A 21,866-nucleotide genomic window follows, 5' to 3' on the forward strand; every position below is an offset into this window, starting at 1 on the left:
GATTGCGTGATCACAACGAAAATTTGCATGATGGTAGAGAATGACGTAATCTACGCAGTTGCATTGGTAAATTTCACTGAATTCATATAATTTTATTTTATATGAATTAATTAAGCTAATTTATTCATGAAATCATACTTTTTGCTCTGATTCACTAAATAAAGCTCCTAGAATGCTATTTTTGGGTGAAAATATTCTTTATAGCATTCCTAACAATTGTGAATGAAAAAAATTCTGGTACCAAGACTGACTTCTTATGTATTTTATTGTTTTTTTAATTTCTTATGTATTTCTATGTTTTTTACTTTTTGTTTTTTTTTTATTGTTTTTTCGATGGAAATCGTTCGAGACTTAATTCTGATCATAAACAAGGCAAAATTAATTAAGTTTAATCAGTAAAAGTAGAAATAATGATACATTTATGAATTTTGGCTAAATACACAATTTGCATTGGATTTGTACATGTAATCACGTTTATGAGCAATTTTTGGTCTGACATGCACTTACATAATGTAATGTTGCGTAATGTCGTAACCGCGTACCCGGGCGTCACAAATTTGGTGTCAAAATTTGCACGAGACTTGAAAGTAAAAATCAGTGAGCGGCGAGGTCAAAAAATTTTGCGCAGCAGATATATCGCGAACATTGTCGAGGGGGGGGGCCATTATGGCCCCCCCCCCCCCGGGAGAATAAGGGTTAAATTCTCCTTACTCAGTTTAAAGAAATTTGCTATTATCTGTTCACTGTAGTCATTTATCCTTCAATTACTTTGTGTCTTTTGTTTGTTTGATTGACTGCACTAGAGTTATTGTTCTCTTTAGCTGTACTTAAGTTCAACATTAAATTTGATTTAGCTGCTGAAGAACCCTCAGGGGGAAACAGTCTGTACAACTAAAATCTAAGCAACTCGCTCCACCCTATTACTATACTACATGTACATGTAGTTGAGCACTTTTCAGTAACTGCAGTTTCGTACAGTCGTTACATATATCTCCTGACGAGCTGGTTCGTTTCAGCTGCAATATACATGTACAACCAGTTTGTGTAAAGTCCTTTTTTTTTCACTTCTGACTCTTTGCTCCTTCTCAGTAACTTACTTTATATCTCATGGATTTCAACATCTCCATCATTCCGTATCTCCATTATCTCAGTCATTCCAGTAATCAGTATATCCGTAATTTCAGTATTTCGGAATCTCAGTAATTTCAGTATCCTCACTCATCTCAGTATTTTCAGTATCTTGGTAAAGTCAGTATTTTCCGTATCTCAGTAAAGTCGGTATTCTCACTCCTTCTCTAGTCAGTACTTCTGCTTTTCCGACCAGGTATACTTGTAGCTCCATACAACAAAATAACAACAAGCAGGAAGCAAAGCATTCATTTTTTATAACTTTACTAAAGAAATTATGCTCATCCTGTCGCAGCAGGTTCCAATGGAAATTGAACAGAGTTTCGTTCAGAAACCTCTCACTGCCAAGCATATTGCATGGCTCATAATCGAGCATGGAGCTCGATTATGCTCAACGATTCTGGAAGGAGATTGTCAGGCCATGAAATTTAATCATCTTTTAAAAATAGTTAAAGTCATGAAATAAATCTTTTCAACAACAGCTATGGTGATTGTTACTAATATTTATACCCGAACAGTGAAGAACAATTAAAGATACATATCTAACAATCATACAGTTGTAAACATCGTTATTTCTCAGCAAATAGTGCTTAAACACATTTTAAAGAAAATACCTACATAATCGATTACTTAAGGACGTTGCACAGTTAAAGTGAAATCCATGTCATTTTCACCAAACTTTGCACATAGATACTTAAGAACCTTAATATTCGAAATATGCAAAAATTAACATAGGTCCATGTGCTTGATTTTTTGCTATAGAGCTTCAAAGTTCACCCAAATTGATGTTCTTAAGAATTGCGCATTCAAAAGAATTTGGCATTTTTAGACCGCCCAAGATTACTACAATGAGTTTAAACCTGTATTACTCAGTCAAAATACATGAAAAAGTCGTCAAATTTCGCGAGAGAGTTAATAATTGTATCGTTAGAATGGAAAATCTATTTATAGTGCTATTTGTTTGCAATTTTAAGTTTAACAGCACTGTCAGTTCTTAAAAATGTAGTAAAAGATAACAAAATCCAGATCTAAAAAATGTAAAATTTCAGCCGCAAACTACAAACGTACAATGAATGCTGCACTTTATTCAAAATCCATGTCATTTTCACCAAAATTTGCAGAGTTGTAGAGGAGGGTATACCTAAAAGGTACAAACATTAAAAAATAGGGGTTCATGTGCTTGTTTTTTAACTATCAGCAATTTTATTAGAGCAAATGTGCTTTTTAAAACACCAAAAATGCGCGAATGCCTTGTATCTATGTGAAGAAAAAATCAAAACCACTCTACCATCTATTCAAACTCGGGGTAATATTCGTGATTCTTGGCAGCACTGCAGAGTAAAGTATTTGGAAATTGTAGAGAATTTCTTTTGAATGGTCCATGGAATAATTCAATTTTTTAGCTTCATGAAATAACGCATCGGATCTGCAGTTAAAGTGCAGAAGATGAGAAAAATCAGCTCATACCCGCAGCTAATTAATCACCTGTTCATCCATTGTGACGTCAGCGCGCAGAGTGTAAACTATGCGCAGATCATAATGCGCACAAGCATAACTGTGGAACGTCCTTAATTTCCCTATGCAACTACATGTATATACATGGATTAAAAATTATTCTACGCTCTTCACTGTTACGAAACCATGCTGAAAATTAAATAAACCTTTCATTTCGTTACAATATGTATATGTATATAATTGTGAAGAGCAAGGACCTATACATTGCGAGGTGCTTTCTATTATATATTTGAGAAGATGCTATATGTAGATACAGCGAATAAAGCAATCGACGTAGCCGGGGTTTACATGTAGTTCATCAAGTTTATTTACAACAAGCTTTCGGCCATATCTGGGCCTTCTTCTTCAACGACTTAAATTACGACCTAAATTAGCCTTACTTAAGTTGTTTGTACATTTGTTTATACATTTGTTTGTACATTGTTTCTCTTGTACTTCAGAGATCCCTGAAGAAGAATATCTTGTGAAGAGGTGAGCGCATATGGAAGTGGGTTGTTGAGTACACTGTAGGTGGAGAAAGGTGTGGCCATTGTTGGTGGTGATGTTTTTGTTGAAGGGTGGGCTGAACCAAATGATATTCCTGTGTCGTCTGCACTTCGGATTTTGCTTCGTTTTGATGTATGAGAATTGGGGTGTATGACCACTATTCTGGGTAGGCCGAGTTGAATGTGGTTCTTGAGTCGGAGAGGTCATTGATGCGTTTGTTGATTGCTGCAGGCAGGTGCTTGATAGTGGATGGGGGTGGTTGGAGCCGGAGTTGATGTACATTGGTGAGTCATTAGGTTTTCTGTATGGCCGGAAGGATCCATCTAAGAGAGTGTAGTTTCAAGGAAGTGAGCTACATGTACCTTTAGGTTGGCTTGGGCTGTTATGTCCAGTTGGAACTTTTCTTTGAAGGCTTTCCGAAGGACTGGAGGTTTGCAGGAAGGTTGTTTAAGATGTATGTCCTGACCAGCTCACACACTTTGGCGCTGTCCAAGCTGCCCATGACATGACATCGAATAAGTCGTTGGTGGCAGACTTCTTTTGCCATGCTCCACTTTGGTCGAATAGTAAGGACTTTCTGGAGTGCATGATGATGTCGATCTCTTTACGGGTGTGAGGGCCTGGGCAAATTCTAGGGCATTGTTAAGGAGGCATTGAGTTATAGAAGGGAAGAAGTTGACAATGTCGAACTGGAGGAATTAGCAAAGTGGTTTGTCGGGCAAGCTTGCGAACCAGGAGATGGCAGATGCAGTGTTCTTCCATTGGTTGACGTGGGTTTTGGTGTTTAGCTCGCTGTTAGCCCTGTCAAGAATTTGTTTGCTCACAGATCCGATTTCGGTTTTTGTTGGGTTGAGTACAGTAGTCTATATGTAGTTTTGTTTTCAAAGTTTTCTTTGTGGTCTTTTAATGTGAAGAAAGCAGGTTTCCGGGCTAAAGCCTCAATTCGGTCTGCAAGATTGAGCTTCGTGGCAATGTCCTTGGCCTCACTGTTGATAATTTGTTCGGTATCAGGGTCTGCACGCTTGTACATCTTTGTGATGCTAGAAGAGTGAGGGACTCATATCTGGGTTTGGAAAGCCTGTAGAAGTTCCCGGTCTTGTCTGCTGATACATGTAGGTAGATTTGGTTTGACGATTTGATGTTTGTGATGTCTCTGTTGAGCTTCTTAAGGAAGTTGTCATTGACATGTTTTGTTTGGACGTTGCTGACCAGTTTAAGTAGGTCATCTTTGAAGGGCCGGTGGGCATCGATTTACAGTGGAGCTTTGGTTGTTTTGAAGCCGTATTTTTCCTTCTCTTGACTGGTCGCAGGGTTCAGATAGAAGTGGGCCTTCCAGTTTATAAAACTTGGACATAAGAGTAATCAAGTATCACTGAACATCTCATGCAAGTTTCAGGTCACATGACCAAAGTCAAAGGTCATTTAAGATCATTGAACTTCGACCATTTTGGAGGTAATTATTAGATTGCTGTCATAACATTCAAATTTTTTAGATATAGTTTATATAATGTGGATATAGGGGTAATCAAGTATCACTGACAAGTCTTAGGTCGCATGATTAAGGTCAAATGTCATTTATTGTCAATTAACATAGTATTGTATCATTACATGAATGATGTTTTTTGTGAATAATTATTTTATTGGAGTTTTCAAAGTCAGCACTGCTGCTATTTTGAATCGCGTGATGCAGGTGAGACTGCCAGAGGCGCTCCACTTGTTAGATTGTTACAACTGTTTAGAGCATTTATCATGTTGAAAATAAACAGATGAACTAATTCAGACATACATGTAGAGCAGAACTAATCCCTGATGGGTGTTTCATAAAGCTGTTCGTAAGTATAAAAGCTACTTTAAGAATGACTGGTGAACCTTTCTTACACTGTTAACCATCGCCAATTACTATACCATTTACCACAAGAAAGGATCACCAGTAAATGGTATAGTCATTGGCGATGGTTAACAGTGTAAGAAAGGTTCACCAGTCGTTCATTAAAGTCGCTCTTAACTTGCGATTGGCTTTATGAAATGGCCCCCTGATGTTTAATCTGGTTTATGGGGGTGTTGTGGTCTTGTGGTTACAACTATTGTCGTTCAATCAGAGGGATGTGGGTTCAAATCCCAGCCATGCTGTGTTTTCCTTCAAGAAATTTATCACATTCTGCTGCTTTTGACCCAGGTGAGGTGAATGTCTACCTGCTGGGATTCATTCCTTGAATGCTTTAGTTCCTATACGGCAGCTCAGCATCAGCTGGGGTAATAATATGATACCAAGTATAAAGCACAGTAGAGTATATATAACTGAGCTATGTGAATCATATTATTATTATTATATCATATGTCCATTTATATAGCACAGTTACTATGAGCATATACTATATTTTACTTTCTAAACTTTATCATTTTGGTACATGTATACGTGGTGTTGCGTTTAAGTGGTTTAAGGATTATTTATCTGATCGTTTCAATTATACTGTATACATTTATAATAATGCTGTCTCTCGTCATGAGAGGGTCCAGTTTGGAGTCCCCACAGGGCTCCACACTGGGCCCTCTCTTAATTTTGATATATATTAATTATTCATGCAATGTTACTGATTTTCTTCACTTTGTCCTCTTTGCAGATGACACAAACTTAATTGCTTCCAATTTTGATTTTGATATTCTTGTGAAAAATACAAATGAAGAATTAATTAAGATTACGAATTGGTTCCAAGCCAATGAATTAGTAATAAACTATGATAAGACAACCTTTATGTATTTTAGTAAAGATCATATAAAACATTGTCTTTCAGATGTTAATATATTCATGAATGGAATCCCTTTGAGTATTTCGAAAACCACTAAATTTCTTGGAATTACTCTAGATGATTCATTATCCTATAACAACATTGTTCTATTATATCTAATAAAATTGCAAAAAATGCTGGTATTCTTTTTAAGCTTAGCAGCTTCTTGCCACAGAAAGAGTTGTTTATGATTTATAATAGTCTTACCTTACGTTACATGTATCTCCAATATTGCAATATTGTTTGGGCAAATACTGGAACAACAAAATTGGAACCCTTTCATAAATTGCAAAAGAAAATTCTAAGAATATGTTCAAATCCACCTTTGAAATCTCATTCACGACCTTTATTTTTCTGTCTTAAAACTTTAAATATATATGACATTCATAAATTTCAGATTGCATCTGTGATGTTCCGAACAGTTAGTAACATAATCCCTTCTAACATCTCCCAAATGTTTCTCATAAATTGTTCAGTTCATTCTCATAATACTCGGTCAAGCAATAAATTTCATTATCCCCAAGTTAAATCCCAAATTCTACTTAATTCATTAAGGCATCGTGGCCCTCGTATATGGAACAATCTTTCTGATAATATTAAGTGTTCAACTACATTAACTTCATTTAAAGCCAAATTAAAAAACGTGTATATAAGTGAATATTCAAAATAATTTTTTTTTTCTGCCTAATTCTACACTTACCCCGATTGTCCCCATCCCCCTTGTATGTATGCTGGTGATTGCTGATGCTGTGTGTATATTTTTCATTTGATTTTCATATGTATTTTACCTTGTTTTACTGGGAGCTACAACTCACAAGTTCTTATGAACTTTTCAGTAGTTTCCGTTTTTCTCTGATGTAATTTTCATTCTTGTATATATTGTATATTGTTTTTTATATTGTTGAGAAAATAAAATTGAACTTACTCAACTGCGCTTTGATACTTGGTATCATATTATTACCCCGGCTATAGCTGAGCCGCCATATTGATAGGCGCTAAAGCTTTCAAGGAAAAATCCTGCCGAGTACCCATTCACCTCACCTGGGTCAAGTGCAGCACAATGTGGATAAATTTCTTGCCGAAGGAAATTACGCCATGGCTGGGATTCGAACCCACGACCCTCTGTTTCAAAGTCCGGAGACTAATGCACTGGGCCACAATGCTCCACACATATCTTTGAAGAGGTTTATCTGTTGGGTGTGATGAGATGAGAAATTACTCTTATGCCACAATTTTCTTATTTTTGTTAACCGTTTTACCTGTTTTGGAAATTTAGAAAGAAAAGATTGTGGAAAACAGAAGTTTGGGGGGTTTAATATAGCAAAAATCATCAGATATATGAATAAATCTATTTGTGAATTATTCCAAAGAAAGAAGATGTGATTAATTTTACATATTTGTTGGTACTTATTTTCTAGCTCCCCAGATGGCGACTGATCTGGAGAATTTATTAGGAGAGATAGCTGGTTTGAGACAAGCCTTGTATGGGCAGCAACACCACTTGAAAAACAGAGGACCCACAAGGGATGCATCGTTACCTCTCATTAACTCAGTAGATCCTGCATTCAGTAATACAGGTATATTCAGTTCTTATCAACTGGCTCTCAGACAAAAATGTTAATACAGTATATGATGCATTATTTCATAATCAAATTTCTCTAGTTTTTTAGAGTTAATTCCACTCTTTATTTGATCATTTGTAATATGCCTGTGACTTTACTGTGTAGGAATGACTTACATTTACCAGTGATGTATTTGCAGAATCATGCTACATGTGTAGTGAACATGTACATGTATGGAAATGTCTGTTTTATTTATTGTTTAACATGCAAATCATGTTTACCATGCAGAAAAGTTTATTAAAAATCTTATGCATAGTTGGAACAAAGAGGAAACATAAATCATGTTTGAAATGCATCAAATTGGTCTTTAACTTGATGTACAACTGTGAAGAACTCTTGACCTTTTTCTTCCTCAGGTTACCATGGAAACTCAAATGTTATGCCTCAAAGTAATTTACAGCTACCACCAACAACAAACATGAATTACATGCCCCAGCCTCTGCCTTACACTCATCAACAGTCTATACTGCCACCAACACAGATTCAGGGTACCCCAGGACCCATATTTCAACCGTCCGTTTCATTTGCACCTTTGGACCAAAGTCAGGTGCCAACCATGCAACCACATATGCAAGGCAGTGCTCCAGTACAGCCTACCATAGTACCAGCCACACTGTCTGGTGTATCATCTCAAAGTAATACTATACACATGGAAGGTGTTGCTGGTGAACAAACAATATTTCAACCACAAGTGCAGCATGGTCATGCTTCTCAAGGGGAACATCCAGGGAGAATGCTAGGCAGTACCTTGTATAAGGGCAGAAGGGGCAAGTTGAGACACGTTGAAGGACAAGTGGAAGGATTATTTTGCAATGTTCCAGAGCACCATGATTTAGTAAGGCACACATTCATGACTAATTGTTTGCAGATTAAAGGCATAGGCTAACATTGATTTGACTTTGAAAAATCTCACCTGTAAGGTCCCACTTTTCACATGTGTCTGTGATATGTTATAAAAATGATGATGAGGGTGATAATTGAACTACATGTACATTCAGTATGTTTCTAAACACATTAGATGATCATGTACATTTGAAATATCATTCAAAGTGTTCGTTGTCAATTTATCTTTTTTTTTAACCGACAGGAGGATGAGATCGACAAACTTCACAAGCAACTCGACAACCTGAAGAGATTTACTTTAAAGGTATGATGCCCAGGTAAAAAAACCAGTTAAGTACCAGTTCATCCAACTGGTACTGGTACCAGTTGATTCCAGTTAGCGAACTGGATTCAATATGGAAATTGGAATACTGGAATCAACTGGAATCCAGTTGATTCCAATAATGGAATCAACTGGAATCCAGTTGACAAATTGTAACTGGTACCAGTTGGAAATACCAGTTGGCAACTGGTCCTAACTGGTACCAGTTGGAAACTGGTACCAGTTAGGACCAGTTAGAAACACGAGTTGTCAACTGGTGCCAGTTAAAACCAGTTGGAAACACCAATTGTAAACTGGTGCCAGTTAGGACCAGTTGGAAACATGAGTTGTCAACTGGTGCCAGTTAAAACCAGTTGGAAACACAAATTGTCAACTGGTGCCAGTTAGGACCAGTTGGAAACATGAGTTGTCAACTGGTGCCAGTTAAAACCAGTTGGAAACACCAATTGTCAACTGGTGCCAGTTAGGACCAGTTGGCAACATGAGTTGTCAACTGGTGCCAGTTAAAACCAGTTGGAAACACCAGTTGTCAACTGGTGCCAGTTAGAACAAGTTGGAAGCACCAGTTAGGACCAGTTGGAAACACAAATTGTCAAGTGGTACCAGTTAGAAACACCCTGCAATGTATAGCATAAACAAAAATGAATCATGTGGATATGTACATTCCTGATCTTTCACTCTTCTCGTATAATCACTCCTTCGTTTTCCTTGCCACACACACATTAGAATATTGGTGCCAACACCCCCCCCCCCCCTCTCAGGCGGTTATTAACTTATTTCAATTAATTATCTTCAATTATCTTTACATTGAATGTCCACTCCTGTTATAACAATGTGCATGGACAAGTGAAATAATTATCCTTGCACATAGGACTGATGAAATGAATCAAGGTAAATTTGTAGCATTGTATTGAAACCTTGTTAATTTCCACATGCACAATATTATATAACAGGATTGGACTGTAAACTTGCTCTGGTAAATCAATCCCTCAGTCTCTTGAAATCTGTACCAAAAAACATCAGAGAATGACAAGTCACAAAAAACATCTATATGGTATTAAAACTGGGAATTTAATGAAAGAAAATTATGTTACAAACTGTAACATACTGTGTATAATTCTTGTATTATGTGTCAACAAAGATCATTAACTTACACAGTAAATATGTAGTCAATCCAATTTTTACAAGCTAGCTTGGAGACAAAATTTGAATATAATGCATCTAAGCATTTACCTTCAATATGTACTATTTTTAAAGGAATGATAAAGGAGTCTTTTTTTAATTATTATTTATTGAGATCTTGGGGCCCTCACTGGCTCTGAAGAGGAAACGTGAGACAGGTACCTTCCTTTCCTGTAGTGGCACTTGATCTTTGCTGGTAGATGCGATGTATCTGAAGATTAGAAAAAAAAACAATGGAATTAAAAATAATAAGTACAGTGAATACCGTAATACAAAATTTCAGGGGTGTAAAATTATATCTGCACATAAAGAAAATACATGGGATAGTGAAACTTCTCTAAGTTCCATATTTCAATGATTCAATTATAAATGATAGACAGCACATCATCATTTTTATTACAACATGTATAGTAAGTTCACATGGTCTTGGGAATACTTCTGAAATTGACATCGCAGAGATGAAATTGCCTCGACCTTATACCTATACATTTATTTTAATAATAAAGACATAGACTATGTATGTTTGCATATATGTATCTAGGAGTCTATGTTGCACATTATCTGCTAACATCTGATGGGTATTTCATGATTGTCAGTGCCGACTATTTCAGTGAAATCATTGCTTTTGATTGGCTGAGAAGCACTGGCCTCTGACTGTTACTATGGTAACTGTCGGAAAAAGACAACTTGTTAATGCTGACAACTTTCAAAAAGCAGTTCCCAGAGCATGTTTAAAAACGCAAGACAAAGCAAAAAAAAATTGAAATTCAAAATTTTATCCGAGGATTAAAGGGATGGTCCGGGCCGAAAATATTTACATCTAAATAATACTTGAGTAAAATTCACAGAGCAAAATGATGAAAATTTCATCAAAATAGGATAACAAGAAGTTATTGAATTTTAAAGTTTATCAATATTTTGTGAAAACAGTTGTATGCACTTCGTCATGAATATTCATTAGGTGGGCTGATGTCACATCTCCACTTTCCTTTTTTTATGTTACTAGATGAAATCATAAATGTTTGATTTTTTCATACATGTGTAAATGATGCGTCTCCATTGTAATGAAATAAGTTGCGTCAATAACTAATGCACCTAATCAGTTGTCAATCCAATTGTCAATAGTTCTTGGTTAAAAATATCTTAATAAACCTAATCTCATATAATAAAATACAAAAGGGCAATTGGGATATGACATCATCAGTCAACCTAATGAATATTCATAAAGACATGCCTAGAACTATTTCACCGGAATAATGCAAATCTTTAAAATTCAAAACCTTAATTAGTTATCCAATTTGATCAAGTTTTCAGCATTTTGCTCTGTGAATTTTACTCTATTTATTGAGATATGTTTCCAGCCTGGACCATCCCTTTAATTCTACTTCTACGGTACCCCTACACATACTGGTAAGTCAGAGGTAAAAACAACGAGAACCAATTTAATTTCAAAGATACAAAAATACCTCAGCCTCCAGATTTAAGAAAAATTCAGGAAATGTTATTTTAGTTCAGACTAATTGTGCACGTTTCATTTCGGAGGTCAATCTGAAATTATACTTCCAGTTTTAAATTCACGCCATTTGGTTATGCAAAAGCATGAATTAAAATTGATGGGCATGTCACTGGCTAGCCTAAAGGACTCCATGAAGATAATTTTATCATTTTTACATTGTATTTTCATCACGGAGCCTAGACAAGCCTCCTATAAGGTTGCTCATACAACTGTGTAAACAAAGATAGATTTCCCTCGGAAATCCACCTTTCCCCATAATGATTTTTGGGCAAACATTACATTTTTACATTTTGTAAGCCTTGATACTCTAAATGTGTACAAAGGCTTTAAAAAAAATTAATTGTAAAATGTACAAATTGGAAATTTTCTTACAAAAAGGATCACTTGCTTGCAGATCTTGTCCTCACTGCCTCTGAAGAGTTCATGTGCGACAGGTACATTCCTTTCATGTACTGGCACACATTCTTTGCTGGTAGATGCGATGTATCTGAAGAATTTTTTCAAAAACAATGGAGAGAAAAATAATCAGTACAGTGAACAACAGCGAATAACAAATACGTCTATATTACAGTGAATAGCAATACATGTCTACACCTAAGGCGGGCAAGGGTTACTACAGAGTGTTGTAAAATTCCATTTGCACATGAAGAAAAATACATGGGATTGTGAATCAATTTTTACATTGTATTTTCATCACGGAGCCTAGACAAGCCTCCTCGTACAACTGTGTAAACAAAGATAGATTTGATTTTTCCTCGGAAATCCACCTTTCCCATAATGATTTTTGGGCAAACATTTAATTTTTACATTTTGTAAGCCTTGATACTCTAAATGTGTACAAAGGCTTAAAAAAAAATTAATTGTGAAATGTACAAATTGGAAATTTTCTTACAAAAAGGATCACTTGCTTGCAGATCTTGTTGTCCTCACTGCCTCTGAAGAGTTCATGTGCGACAGGTACATTCCTTTCCTGTACTGGCACACATTCTTTGCTGGTAGATGCGATGTATCTGAAGAATTTTTTTTTAAAACAATGGAGAGAAAAATAATCATGTACGGTGAACAGTGAATAACAAATACGTCTATATTACAGTGAATAGCAATACATGTCTACACCTAAGGCGAGCAAGGGTTACTACAGAGTGTTGTAAAATTCCATTTGCACATTAAGAAAAATACATGGGATTGTGAATCAATGATTAAACTATAATGATAAACAGCACATCATCATATTTATTTAAAAAATGAGTAAGTTCACTTGGTCTTGGGAATACTTCTGAAATCGATGTCGCAGAGATCAGTCCTTCATGTTTATAATTCCATGGAGCTCAATAAATGGCTCTCCTTATGTTTTTGAGTAGCTCAATCGAGCTCCTCCGAATTTGCTTTCCTAGACACACTCAATTTTATAAAATGCTCAATTGTTGTAGATTGTTATTAAAATTGTAAATGCAACAGCTGTGTAGCTATTAATTAATCTGTGGTGAAACTAGGCTTGGGTCATGTACAAAAATATCGCGCTCCTCAAAAAAAATTATTAGGCCTAAAAAAAGTGCTAGAATTTCATATTTTACATCTTTAAAACCATGAAATCACCATCTCTTTTCCATAATTCTCATAATAGAAGATACACAAAGACCCCAAAAGAAAACTTGACATCTGAATTACCTAACTTACAGCCTCCTCGCATGGAGGGCAGCAACGAAGTATTCGGATCTCCACTCCTGGCGGTTCTGAGCTGGGCCTTCTTCTGGAAACTACCGGTACCCCAGCGGCCCCCCAGGTCATGTTCACTGACTTCATCTCCTCCTCGAGGCTCAGTATGACTCCAGGTGGTTTTGGGTCTCCCTCTCTCCTGAAATACACACAGTCAAAAAGTGATAAACAGCTATTCATGAAAAAATCTGACTCTTAAAATGGTGGAAAAAATAATGAATTTCGATTTTCGGCATTTCATGTGATTCTCATCAAAATCCTCAAATCGTGTGTAAAGTTATTGGTGCGCAGACACGAGGCACTGGCCACTATCATAATGTTAAATCTGAAATTGAAAATCATAACTGGCTGAGTCTCAGATTTTTCCCAAGGCCAAGAAAATCAGTTTCACATTCGATCACATATCTCTCTCATTTTCTAAATAGATTTATTTTGCATACTTACTTATAACAATATATGGAACAATATCAACTGAAAGATTTTGTGAAATGAAAAGAAATTCATGTTAAATCTTAACACAAATCGTAAGGTCAATATGATGTATGTGCGCAGACTTGCACCGGCATGGCAGCCACACATCCACGCCCGAGTAGTCGCGGCCGGCAGGCAGCGCTGAGGGGCAGTAACAGGATGTCCTGACGAACTCTAACGTTACAGCTAGCCCCGCAGCTAGCTGCGAGCCGCGCCATTTAACAAACTACGAAAATAAAATCATAGAAAATTGTTAACTTACCTGTAGAGCCTACTGCGAATGTCTTAGCTTTCAAGTCATTGTCCAAATCTGGTCCGTGTGATTTCAGTGGTTGAATTATTATTAAAACGGCCTTCTTTACCCTTCTTTATCGCACTCGATAAAAGTGCAGTGCAAATTAACGGCGCGGCGAAGATGGCTATTTCAAATTCAAATTAGATTGGCGGTTTGCGTTTGGCGGCTGGTTAATTTGCATAATTATACGGACGATAGCGATCAGTGGCACTCAGTGCGCATGCGCAGGCCCGCCCGCGCCCGTTGATTGAAGGAAGATCTGCTGAGTCAGGAATAATGAAGGGGGGGGGGGGTCTAAAGCAAGAAAGAAGTTTTAAAGTAGATATACTAGTATACGAACTTCTTAACATAAAAAATTTCTTCTTGTTTGGTTTTAGTTGGCAACCAGTCTAGAAATGACGATTTTTGCCTCTGCTTTTGGAGCTTTTTTTTTTCTTTGGAAGTTTAAGAATGAATTAGCTTAATATTTGTTCTTTATTTCTATTTCATTTATTTTCTTTTTCTTTGAAAGATAAAGATAGCCTTGCTTAACATGACAAGGTTGTAAACTAGCAATAAATATGCGCGTTATAAATAGAAAAAAATAGCTATTCTATTCACCTTCAAAAATATTTTTAAAATATCAGTGAGTTAAAAAAAAGAAAAATACACTAATTTTTATATGATTTGAAAAAATAGTGTAAAATAGTCCTCTTTAACTTAAATTAGAAAAAAGGGATTAAATAGGAAGAAATATTTTTTCTCGCAACAAATATCTAGGATAACAATTTTTTAAATGTAAACTAGAAAATTTCTCTGAGAATAACATGTTTCGATTTAAGTTATATGGTAATATCGAACCACATACTTTAATGAAACTTTTCAAGGTGGAAATATTAAAATTAACATAAAGAATAATTAAGTTAGTTATTATGTAGATATTTTTTCCTCTTATCCTCAATCGAGCTGTTTTAATCACAACAACGTATATATATATATATATATATATATATATATATAGGATGGATAAATGCATGGCATTTATTGTGGTAAAAGGCTGAATTTCATGAATTTGTACAGAGCAAAATTTCAGTAAACAAATAAGCAACAAAAAATAACAAAGTATACTAATGTATAATATTGGAAAGGGGATACAAAAAGAAAAGTATACAGGGGGGGGGGAGGTAATGTCAAAAGCAGGAACGGGCAAAGGTTGGGAGTAGGCTAAATGTATATACCTTTAACATAATGAACATTTTCACATAAATATATATTTAACCAATGTTGAATAAATAACAATACATGTAGATTAAAGAGTGGATTGTATGAAATAATACTTGCTTTTTTAAGAAAAGTAACGCTGTGTTGATGGTTACAATAATAATAGTTATAGGAAACACATTCATGAATGATAATCATAAAGAATTATCTCAAAAGGAATTAAAAACAAAGATAAGAGGACTTTGAAGTAATATGATCTGTACAAAAAATATAAATATTAATGTAAAGTGGGTTACAGCTATATTGATCCAGTGACTTGTCGGGTAAGAAATTTGAATGATTACTGCAGATATCAACAATTACAAAAATATTTCAAAAGTCAGTTACAGTTTAAGAGAAGCGACAAATAAAACAACAAAGGTATGAAAACATAGTTCTTATATAATATATATACATATATATATATAAACTCTGTTGGAAATAAGTACAATGCATTACCACTCTGCCTCTTATATACATATATATATATGTATATATTATATATGTATATATTATATATGTATATACAGGTTCTTACTAGAATCAACTGGTAAGTCCTATTGGTTCTAACTGGTATCATTTGGTTTGATATTCCAGTATGGTTAATGGGTTTCAAGTGGGTTATGGGTGGCCTATGGGTTCCAACTGGTAAAATCTGTTCCAGTTTGGTTTATGGGTTTTAACTGAAATCAGCTGGTAGATATATACTGGTAATGCCTATTGGTTCTAACTGGTATCAATTGGTTTGATATTCCAGTATGGTAATGGGTTTCAAGTGGGTTATGGTAGGTCTATGGGTTCCAACTGGTAAAATATGTCCAGTATGGTTTGTGGCTTTTAACTGGAATCAACTGGTAGTATACCAGTAATGTATGCTGGATTTAACTGGTATCAATTGGTTTGAAATTCCAGTATGGTTAATGGGTTTCAAGTGGGTTATGGGAGGTCTATGGGTTCCAACTGGTATAATCTGCTCCAGTATGGTTTATGGCTTTTAACTGGAATCAGCTGGTAGATATGCCAGTAATGCCTATATTGGTTCTAACTGGTATCCATTGGTTTGATATTCCAGTATGGTTAATGGGTTTCAAGTGGGGTTATGGGAGGTCTATGGGTTCCAACTGGAACACTCTGATCCAGTTTGGTTTATGGGTTTTAACTGGAATCAACTGGTAGGTACATGTATACCAGTAATGCATGTTGGTTCTAACTGGTATCAATTGGTTTAATGATATACCAGTATGGTTTATGGGTTTAAGGTGGCATTAACTGGTATATACACCCATTGGGTTTCTATGGGTTCCAACTGGCATCAAATGGTCCAGTTTGGCTAATGGGTTTTAAACTGGAATCTATTGGTAGATAAACCAGAAAGGCCTATTGGTTTTAACTGGTATTAACTGGTGTACTAATTTATACCAGTATAGTTAATTGGTTTCAACTGGAATAAACTTGTATGTTTTCAGCATGTCCAGTTGGGACAATGGGTTTCAACTGGAATATACTGGTATGGTGGGAGTTTACCAGTTGTGCCAATTGGTTTCAACTGGTACCAGTTGACTCCAGTTGAAACCAGTTAAAATTTCAACTGGTTTCAACTGGTTTTTTTACCTGGGTGGTAAAAGGGTGGTTTATGCAACTGTGTATGTACATTAGTAAAACTGATGGTAATGATTTTTAGCTGTTAAATTGTAAAATTCATACAAACGACTGTTTTACGAGTCTAGCATGTTCAACTCCCTTTACACCCACGTGGAACCTCCTTATCACATTTTCATTTTACCCAGTAACTTCTACCAGTTTTTGTATAATCATACATTGATTTCCAATGTAAATGAAGATAATTTTACTGAACGACTGGTGAATTACCGGTAGTCTAACAAGCCATGTTTTTCTGGTTCTGCAATGTGTGTGATGGAAACACTTCAGCAGCACTCCATGCACATGCCCCCCGATGCAGCAGGCCGCGCCGCGCCAGGAGGCTATGAGAAGGGAAGTCCACGAGCACTGCGAGACATTTTTCAGAAGCTTGTGTGCGCTTTATTCGAGCTGAAACTGTAGATCAACGATAGGATTTACAAGTGGATTACACCCCGACTTTCAGGAATAATTTTATCGACAGAACAGAATCAAAGTGGAGATTTTTTCGCCTACTTTCACTTTGGTAGATCGGATTCGAACATTTTATCTTATTGCGAGGTTAGTATTTGTATACTAACCTCGCACCATGAACTGTGTTTGGCAGTGGATTTCTAACTAGTGGGTCGCGCGTGCTGCGATCCCACTTCTGGTGTCCACAACACACGACTTCTATGGCTTGATTTTTCTGTGCGCGGCGGCATGTAATGAACACTTGAGTGGCCTTGCGCTGGCTGTGCGTGCCTTGCTACAAAAGGCAATTTTCACAGGAATCCCTTGGCCCTCAGAGACTTTAAACAGGCCACATATAAGTCTTTACAGGGCCAGGTAAGCTCATCTACATGTACCACTACTGCTGCCCCTTCCCCCTCTGGATAATAAAGGTATTTTCATGTTGAATGCATTCTTTTATGAATCATTTTATGTTCTACTGTATTGCCTGAAGCTTGAAGTATATTTTTAGTCAATGGCAATTCATGAAATCTCTCTAATGACTTGTGCATTTGAATAAATCTATGTTTGTGCCAATAGTTTTGATGGTTTAGACAACTGTCAGTTACTAGTTTCCTAATGTGTTTTGCTACCCAAAACTCCCATCCGTGGGATGTCTCGCCGCGCGTTCCCTCACAAAATCATACCTCCGCAAAATCTTCTGGATTCTATCATGCCAATGTTGGCAGCTCTGTACTATTGCTACTACTTGTATTTCTGCTACTACTGCTGTACTTCTCCTACTTCTACTATTACTGATATTAAAGGCATGAGTGGAATGGTACAAGACTTTGTGTGAGGTGAAAGATGCTCTATTCATCCCAGTGAGTGTCTCTTTCACCGAATGCGAAATAAACCATATGATTGCAATTGTTAACCTTTTTTGTCTCGCCCACCAGAGGTGAAGGCGAGACTTAGAGATCCAAATGTCGTCCGTCCGTCACAAACCTAATGACACACAACTCCACAACCGTAATTCGCTTTTCAACCAAACTCTGATGGGCGATTCAGGGTTGATACTGTAGCACTTGGAAATGAAATATCTTGGTTCCTCCAACGAGGATTTTGTTATCGGGGTATAGGACCGTAGCAAAAAAAAACATTAGCTGGTGCGGCAAATTCTGCAACGAGGGATTGATGTCATGTGCGAAATTGGGGATTTTTAATGACGTGTATGTGTGTACAAAAGACGTGATTGGCTCTCCCACTTCAAGCTCCACTTTGCGTGCAAAACCTGTTGTGAGATACTTTTTCTCCACACTGTCACTGAATACTTCGATCACAAAATGAAAGAAATTCCAGAAGTTTATCTAAATTTGGATTTTGAAATTGATGATTTTGATGATAAAGAGATTGATGGTGAAGTTTCTAGCTCTACTAAACAAAGTGACACGGATGAAGGTGAATTAGGGGAATTACGCCGGTAATGATGAGTCGGACAATTAAACTTTCATGCCAATTCGCTACCAACTCATGCTGCTGCCAGCTGGGCTGCATCACGGGCCAAATCCATGAAAATGTCTTCCAGCATGACAACATCCAGAAAGAGTCCCTTTCCTCAATCAACAAAATTTACTCTTAATGAGAAGGAAAATAATGATATAACTGTAATACATGTATGTGAAAATATCCGAACGAAATAATTTCTGAAGGCAAATCAACTCGCGAATAGCAGCAGATGATATGCACTAACGATGAACTTCACATAGCTGGAATAGATTCTCTCTCGTTCTCTAAGATCAAATTTCGATCTCATTATTTTGACAAAATTACGAAACTCAGGGAATTATTTTTCTATGTAGAAATAAAGTTACACCTTGTACTATTTTTTTAAATTATGATAAAACCTTTGTTGAAGCAAAAAGTTGAGGTAAATTAAAATTAGATTTGAAAGATCATCCGCAACATGTGTAGCTCGCTTGCGATTGTAAACAAACCATCAAAACAGAGCCAGCTTGCTCGCTGAGATAGTACATGTAGATGCATATGCTGCACAGCTCTCAATCAGCAAGGCGAGCAAGCTACATGTAGCTCTGTTGGTTTGTTTACAATTGCATGCAAGCTGCGCATGTTGCGGATGATCTTTTACATCTAATTTAAATTTCCTCAACTTTTTGCTTCAACAAAGGTTATATCGTAATTAAAAAAAATAGTACTACATGTAGGTGTTACTTTATTTCTATATAGAAAAATAATTCCCTGAGTTTCGTAATTTTGAGCACCTATCTCCCTCTTGATTGTTTAAGATGCCATGGTCATGTGACCATGAATTGCCACGGATATTAATGAGTGGTTTGCACATGGTAATCAACCAAAAAATGATGGCCAGTATTCCATTCGGAACTAATAAATATGTATTTATTGTGATTGTGTTTTAAATACATCTAGTAATAGTATGGGTTTGTAAACTTGTAAACTTGTTATCGGTACCACTCAGGTTCCGTGATGGATGTTGTCAATTACTTGGTCAATTGAACTCCAGTCCCAACCACAATTGGCCATGATTTGTGATTTTAGATGGCGGTATTTTAATAGAAAATCACTACTTGAGTACCTGAGAAAACTTAAGTTGAATTTTTTCTACTCTAGTAGTAAAAATCACTATTCGTAACAGGCACCCTACAATTTATTCAAACTCGAGGTCATCGGGTGATTTTAAGTACGGTGTTGAAATCTGGTGTTAGTGTTATGACAACACCAACACCATACTTGAAATGATGCTAGTGTTGGGATTGAAAGAGAGAGAAAGAGATTGCAAGCAATCTGCAATATGTTTATCTGGAATTTTTTCCTTCTAACATTCTTTTGTGTATCTTCAGCAATGATCTGTTTTTTTTTCTATGGACCCTCATCATATACATGTACATGTATCTGCTTTATTCCTTTCATATTCTGTGTTGTCGGTTTTCAGGATAAGCATGTGGAGTTGGATGCCCTTGACTTGGCTGTGTCCAGACAACAAGTGATGCTGAAAAGACTGAGACAAGATGATAAAGATCTGAGATACCAAAAGGAAGCAAAACTTAGAGAACTGAGGGATCTTGATCAAGCTGTGAATGAAAGAAAATCTAGGAGGTACATGTATATGTAGCAGTAATCCATACATCACCTTTTCTGTGTGGTTACAATGAGCTTAACAATATGTTCCACTAGATATACATGTTGGCCACTCATTAGTGATAACATTTCAAAAGAACAATTGAGCAATGCTCATTGTCACAGTTTATTAATAGTTCAATATTTATTATTATTACATGTACCTACATTGTATACAAGGCATTTCAGCAGATCGATAAATGTTATATTTTGCTTGCTACTTTCAATCCGAGACCACCAGGGTAAACATTTGCCATGTTGCCCTCGCCGTGCTTCGCCCATGAGAATACTGTGCAAAAATAGAGGGCAATATTGGCCATAAATCTGCTGGTACACTCGCACGGTAGATGCCCATTATGATTGCTAATTTCAGTATTTGCGAAATCTGGTTGGAACCAATGCATTGTAGATGCATGGCACGGCCAGTGCATACACATTCCAAGCTGATCAGACCCAAGCGCAAGATTTTTATGCGTTTAATGTATGTGTGCACCATGCACGAATGCACAGTAGCCTGCTTAAGACTGTGATCAAATGGTCGGTCAATAAGTTTCCATCGTTTGTCACGTACCCAATGTGTGATGTCACATGTGAACAACTTTCTCTTTGATGGACTATAAAATACCCTCAAAATGTCTCTTTCTGCTTTTTCTTGTGGTGATACAAACTCTTTATCCATGATGTATTCTTTAAAAATCTGTATTTCATGCCCTCCTGTAGAAAGAACACATGATCTACTGATAGATGTGATAAAAGAGGCAATTTAAGTGAAATATATACTAAAGTAATGGGGAGAGTTGTTCACAAGTGACATCACACATCTTTGTCGCATTGCCAATATGAGGATCTGCATAGCATTAGTTATCGCAATATTCAAATGCTCATAACTTTCTCATTATTTGTCTGATTTTTCTCAAACTTTCGTTCTGTTTCTTTGATTATTCTGTTTTCACACAAGCTATCTTGTTCCAAAGGTTTCATTCTCCTTTAAGCTAAACTACTTGCACACTGAAACAATAGACACAAAACTTCTTGCGCTATACATGTAGCATCATCTCCATGTGCGTCCTACATGTACTACAGAGATCATTGTACTCTGACATCATTTTCCTCTTTTCGCTTTTGCGACACACTGTGAACGGTTGTCAGATAAGTGCTCTCCCAAAACTTTTGTGTTTTGGTAGCTTTTATTGGTTTTTTCACAAAAGTCAAAAGCATGGTAGTCAGTCAGACTCTGTTATATTTTTTTTGCATATCAAAACAACATCCATTGAATGACTGGTTATGGTGTTTTTTTAGTGTAGCCTCTTTGACTGCAGTACAAGTACTGGTAGCTGTAGCACAGGACCTAAATAAGGCCTCTAACTGTAAACATGATTATGTACACTAAAAAGCAAAAAGGAAGTAGTACCTCTTATCTCCAGAGCTGCATCTCCTTAAACACTGTGATGGAGAACTGGGCATCTGATGCAGCCTAGCCCCATGATCCGCACGTTGTTTGTGGCTCAGGGCAAGCTAC

The 21,866-nt window shown here is 36.4% G+C and overlaps 3 protein-coding genes and 1 long non-coding RNA gene across 5 annotated transcripts in view; 3 read left to right on the forward strand and 1 right to left on the reverse strand.

Annotated features, from left to right (window-relative positions):
* Positions 1-3,118, forward strand: part of LOC129278122 (golgin subfamily A member 2-like) — a 35,003-nt gene extending 31,885 nt beyond the window's left edge. Inside the window, exon 9 of the mRNA XM_064110607.1 lies at positions 3,084-3,118. Within this exon, the coding sequence (XP_063966677.1) occupies positions 3,084-3,118 (35 nt within the window). The remainder of the gene's footprint in view (positions 1-3,083) is intronic.
* Positions 3,119-7,337: 4,219 nt separating this feature from the next.
* Positions 7,338-8,696, forward strand: LOC129278128 (uncharacterized). Its single transcript, XM_054914346.2, has 3 exons — positions 7,338-7,492; positions 7,894-8,372; positions 8,625-8,696. Exons 1-3 carry the CDS (start codon positions 7,342-7,344, stop codon positions 8,688-8,690), a joined length of 696 nt encoding a protein of 231 aa, XP_054770321.2. The 5' UTR covers positions 7,338-7,341; the 3' UTR covers positions 8,691-8,696.
* Positions 8,697-9,753: 1,057 nt separating this feature from the next.
* On the reverse strand, positions 9,754-14,111 carry LOC129259149 (uncharacterized). Of its 2 annotated transcripts, XR_010295944.1 has the most exons (5): positions 13,850-14,111; positions 13,069-13,255; positions 12,293-12,410; positions 11,773-11,887; positions 9,754-10,095 (listed from the first exon to the last, which is right to left on the reverse strand). It is a non-coding gene; the product is annotated as an uncharacterized LOC129259149 (long non-coding RNA). The 2 variants fall into 2 exon arrangements; XR_010295945.1 differs by lacking the exon at positions 11,773-11,887 and having other exon boundaries at positions 9,816-10,095; positions 13,850-14,105.
* Positions 14,112-15,879: 1,768 nt separating this feature from the next.
* The window catches only part of LOC129278129 (centriolin-like), a 68,176-nt gene continuing 62,189 nt past the window's right edge, over positions 15,880-21,866 (forward strand). Inside the window, exons 1-2 of the mRNA XM_064110608.1 lie at positions 15,880-15,906; positions 20,163-20,326. Of these exons, the coding sequence (XP_063966678.1) occupies positions 15,880-15,906; positions 20,163-20,326 (191 nt within the window). The remainder of the gene's footprint in view (positions 15,907-20,162; positions 20,327-21,866) is intronic.

The sequence above is a fragment of the Lytechinus pictus genome, chromosome 15 (assembly GCF_037042905.1).
Source record: "Lytechinus pictus isolate F3 Inbred chromosome 15, Lp3.0, whole genome shotgun sequence".
Classification (NCBI taxonomy): domain Eukaryota; kingdom Metazoa; phylum Echinodermata; class Echinoidea; order Temnopleuroida; family Toxopneustidae; genus Lytechinus; species Lytechinus pictus.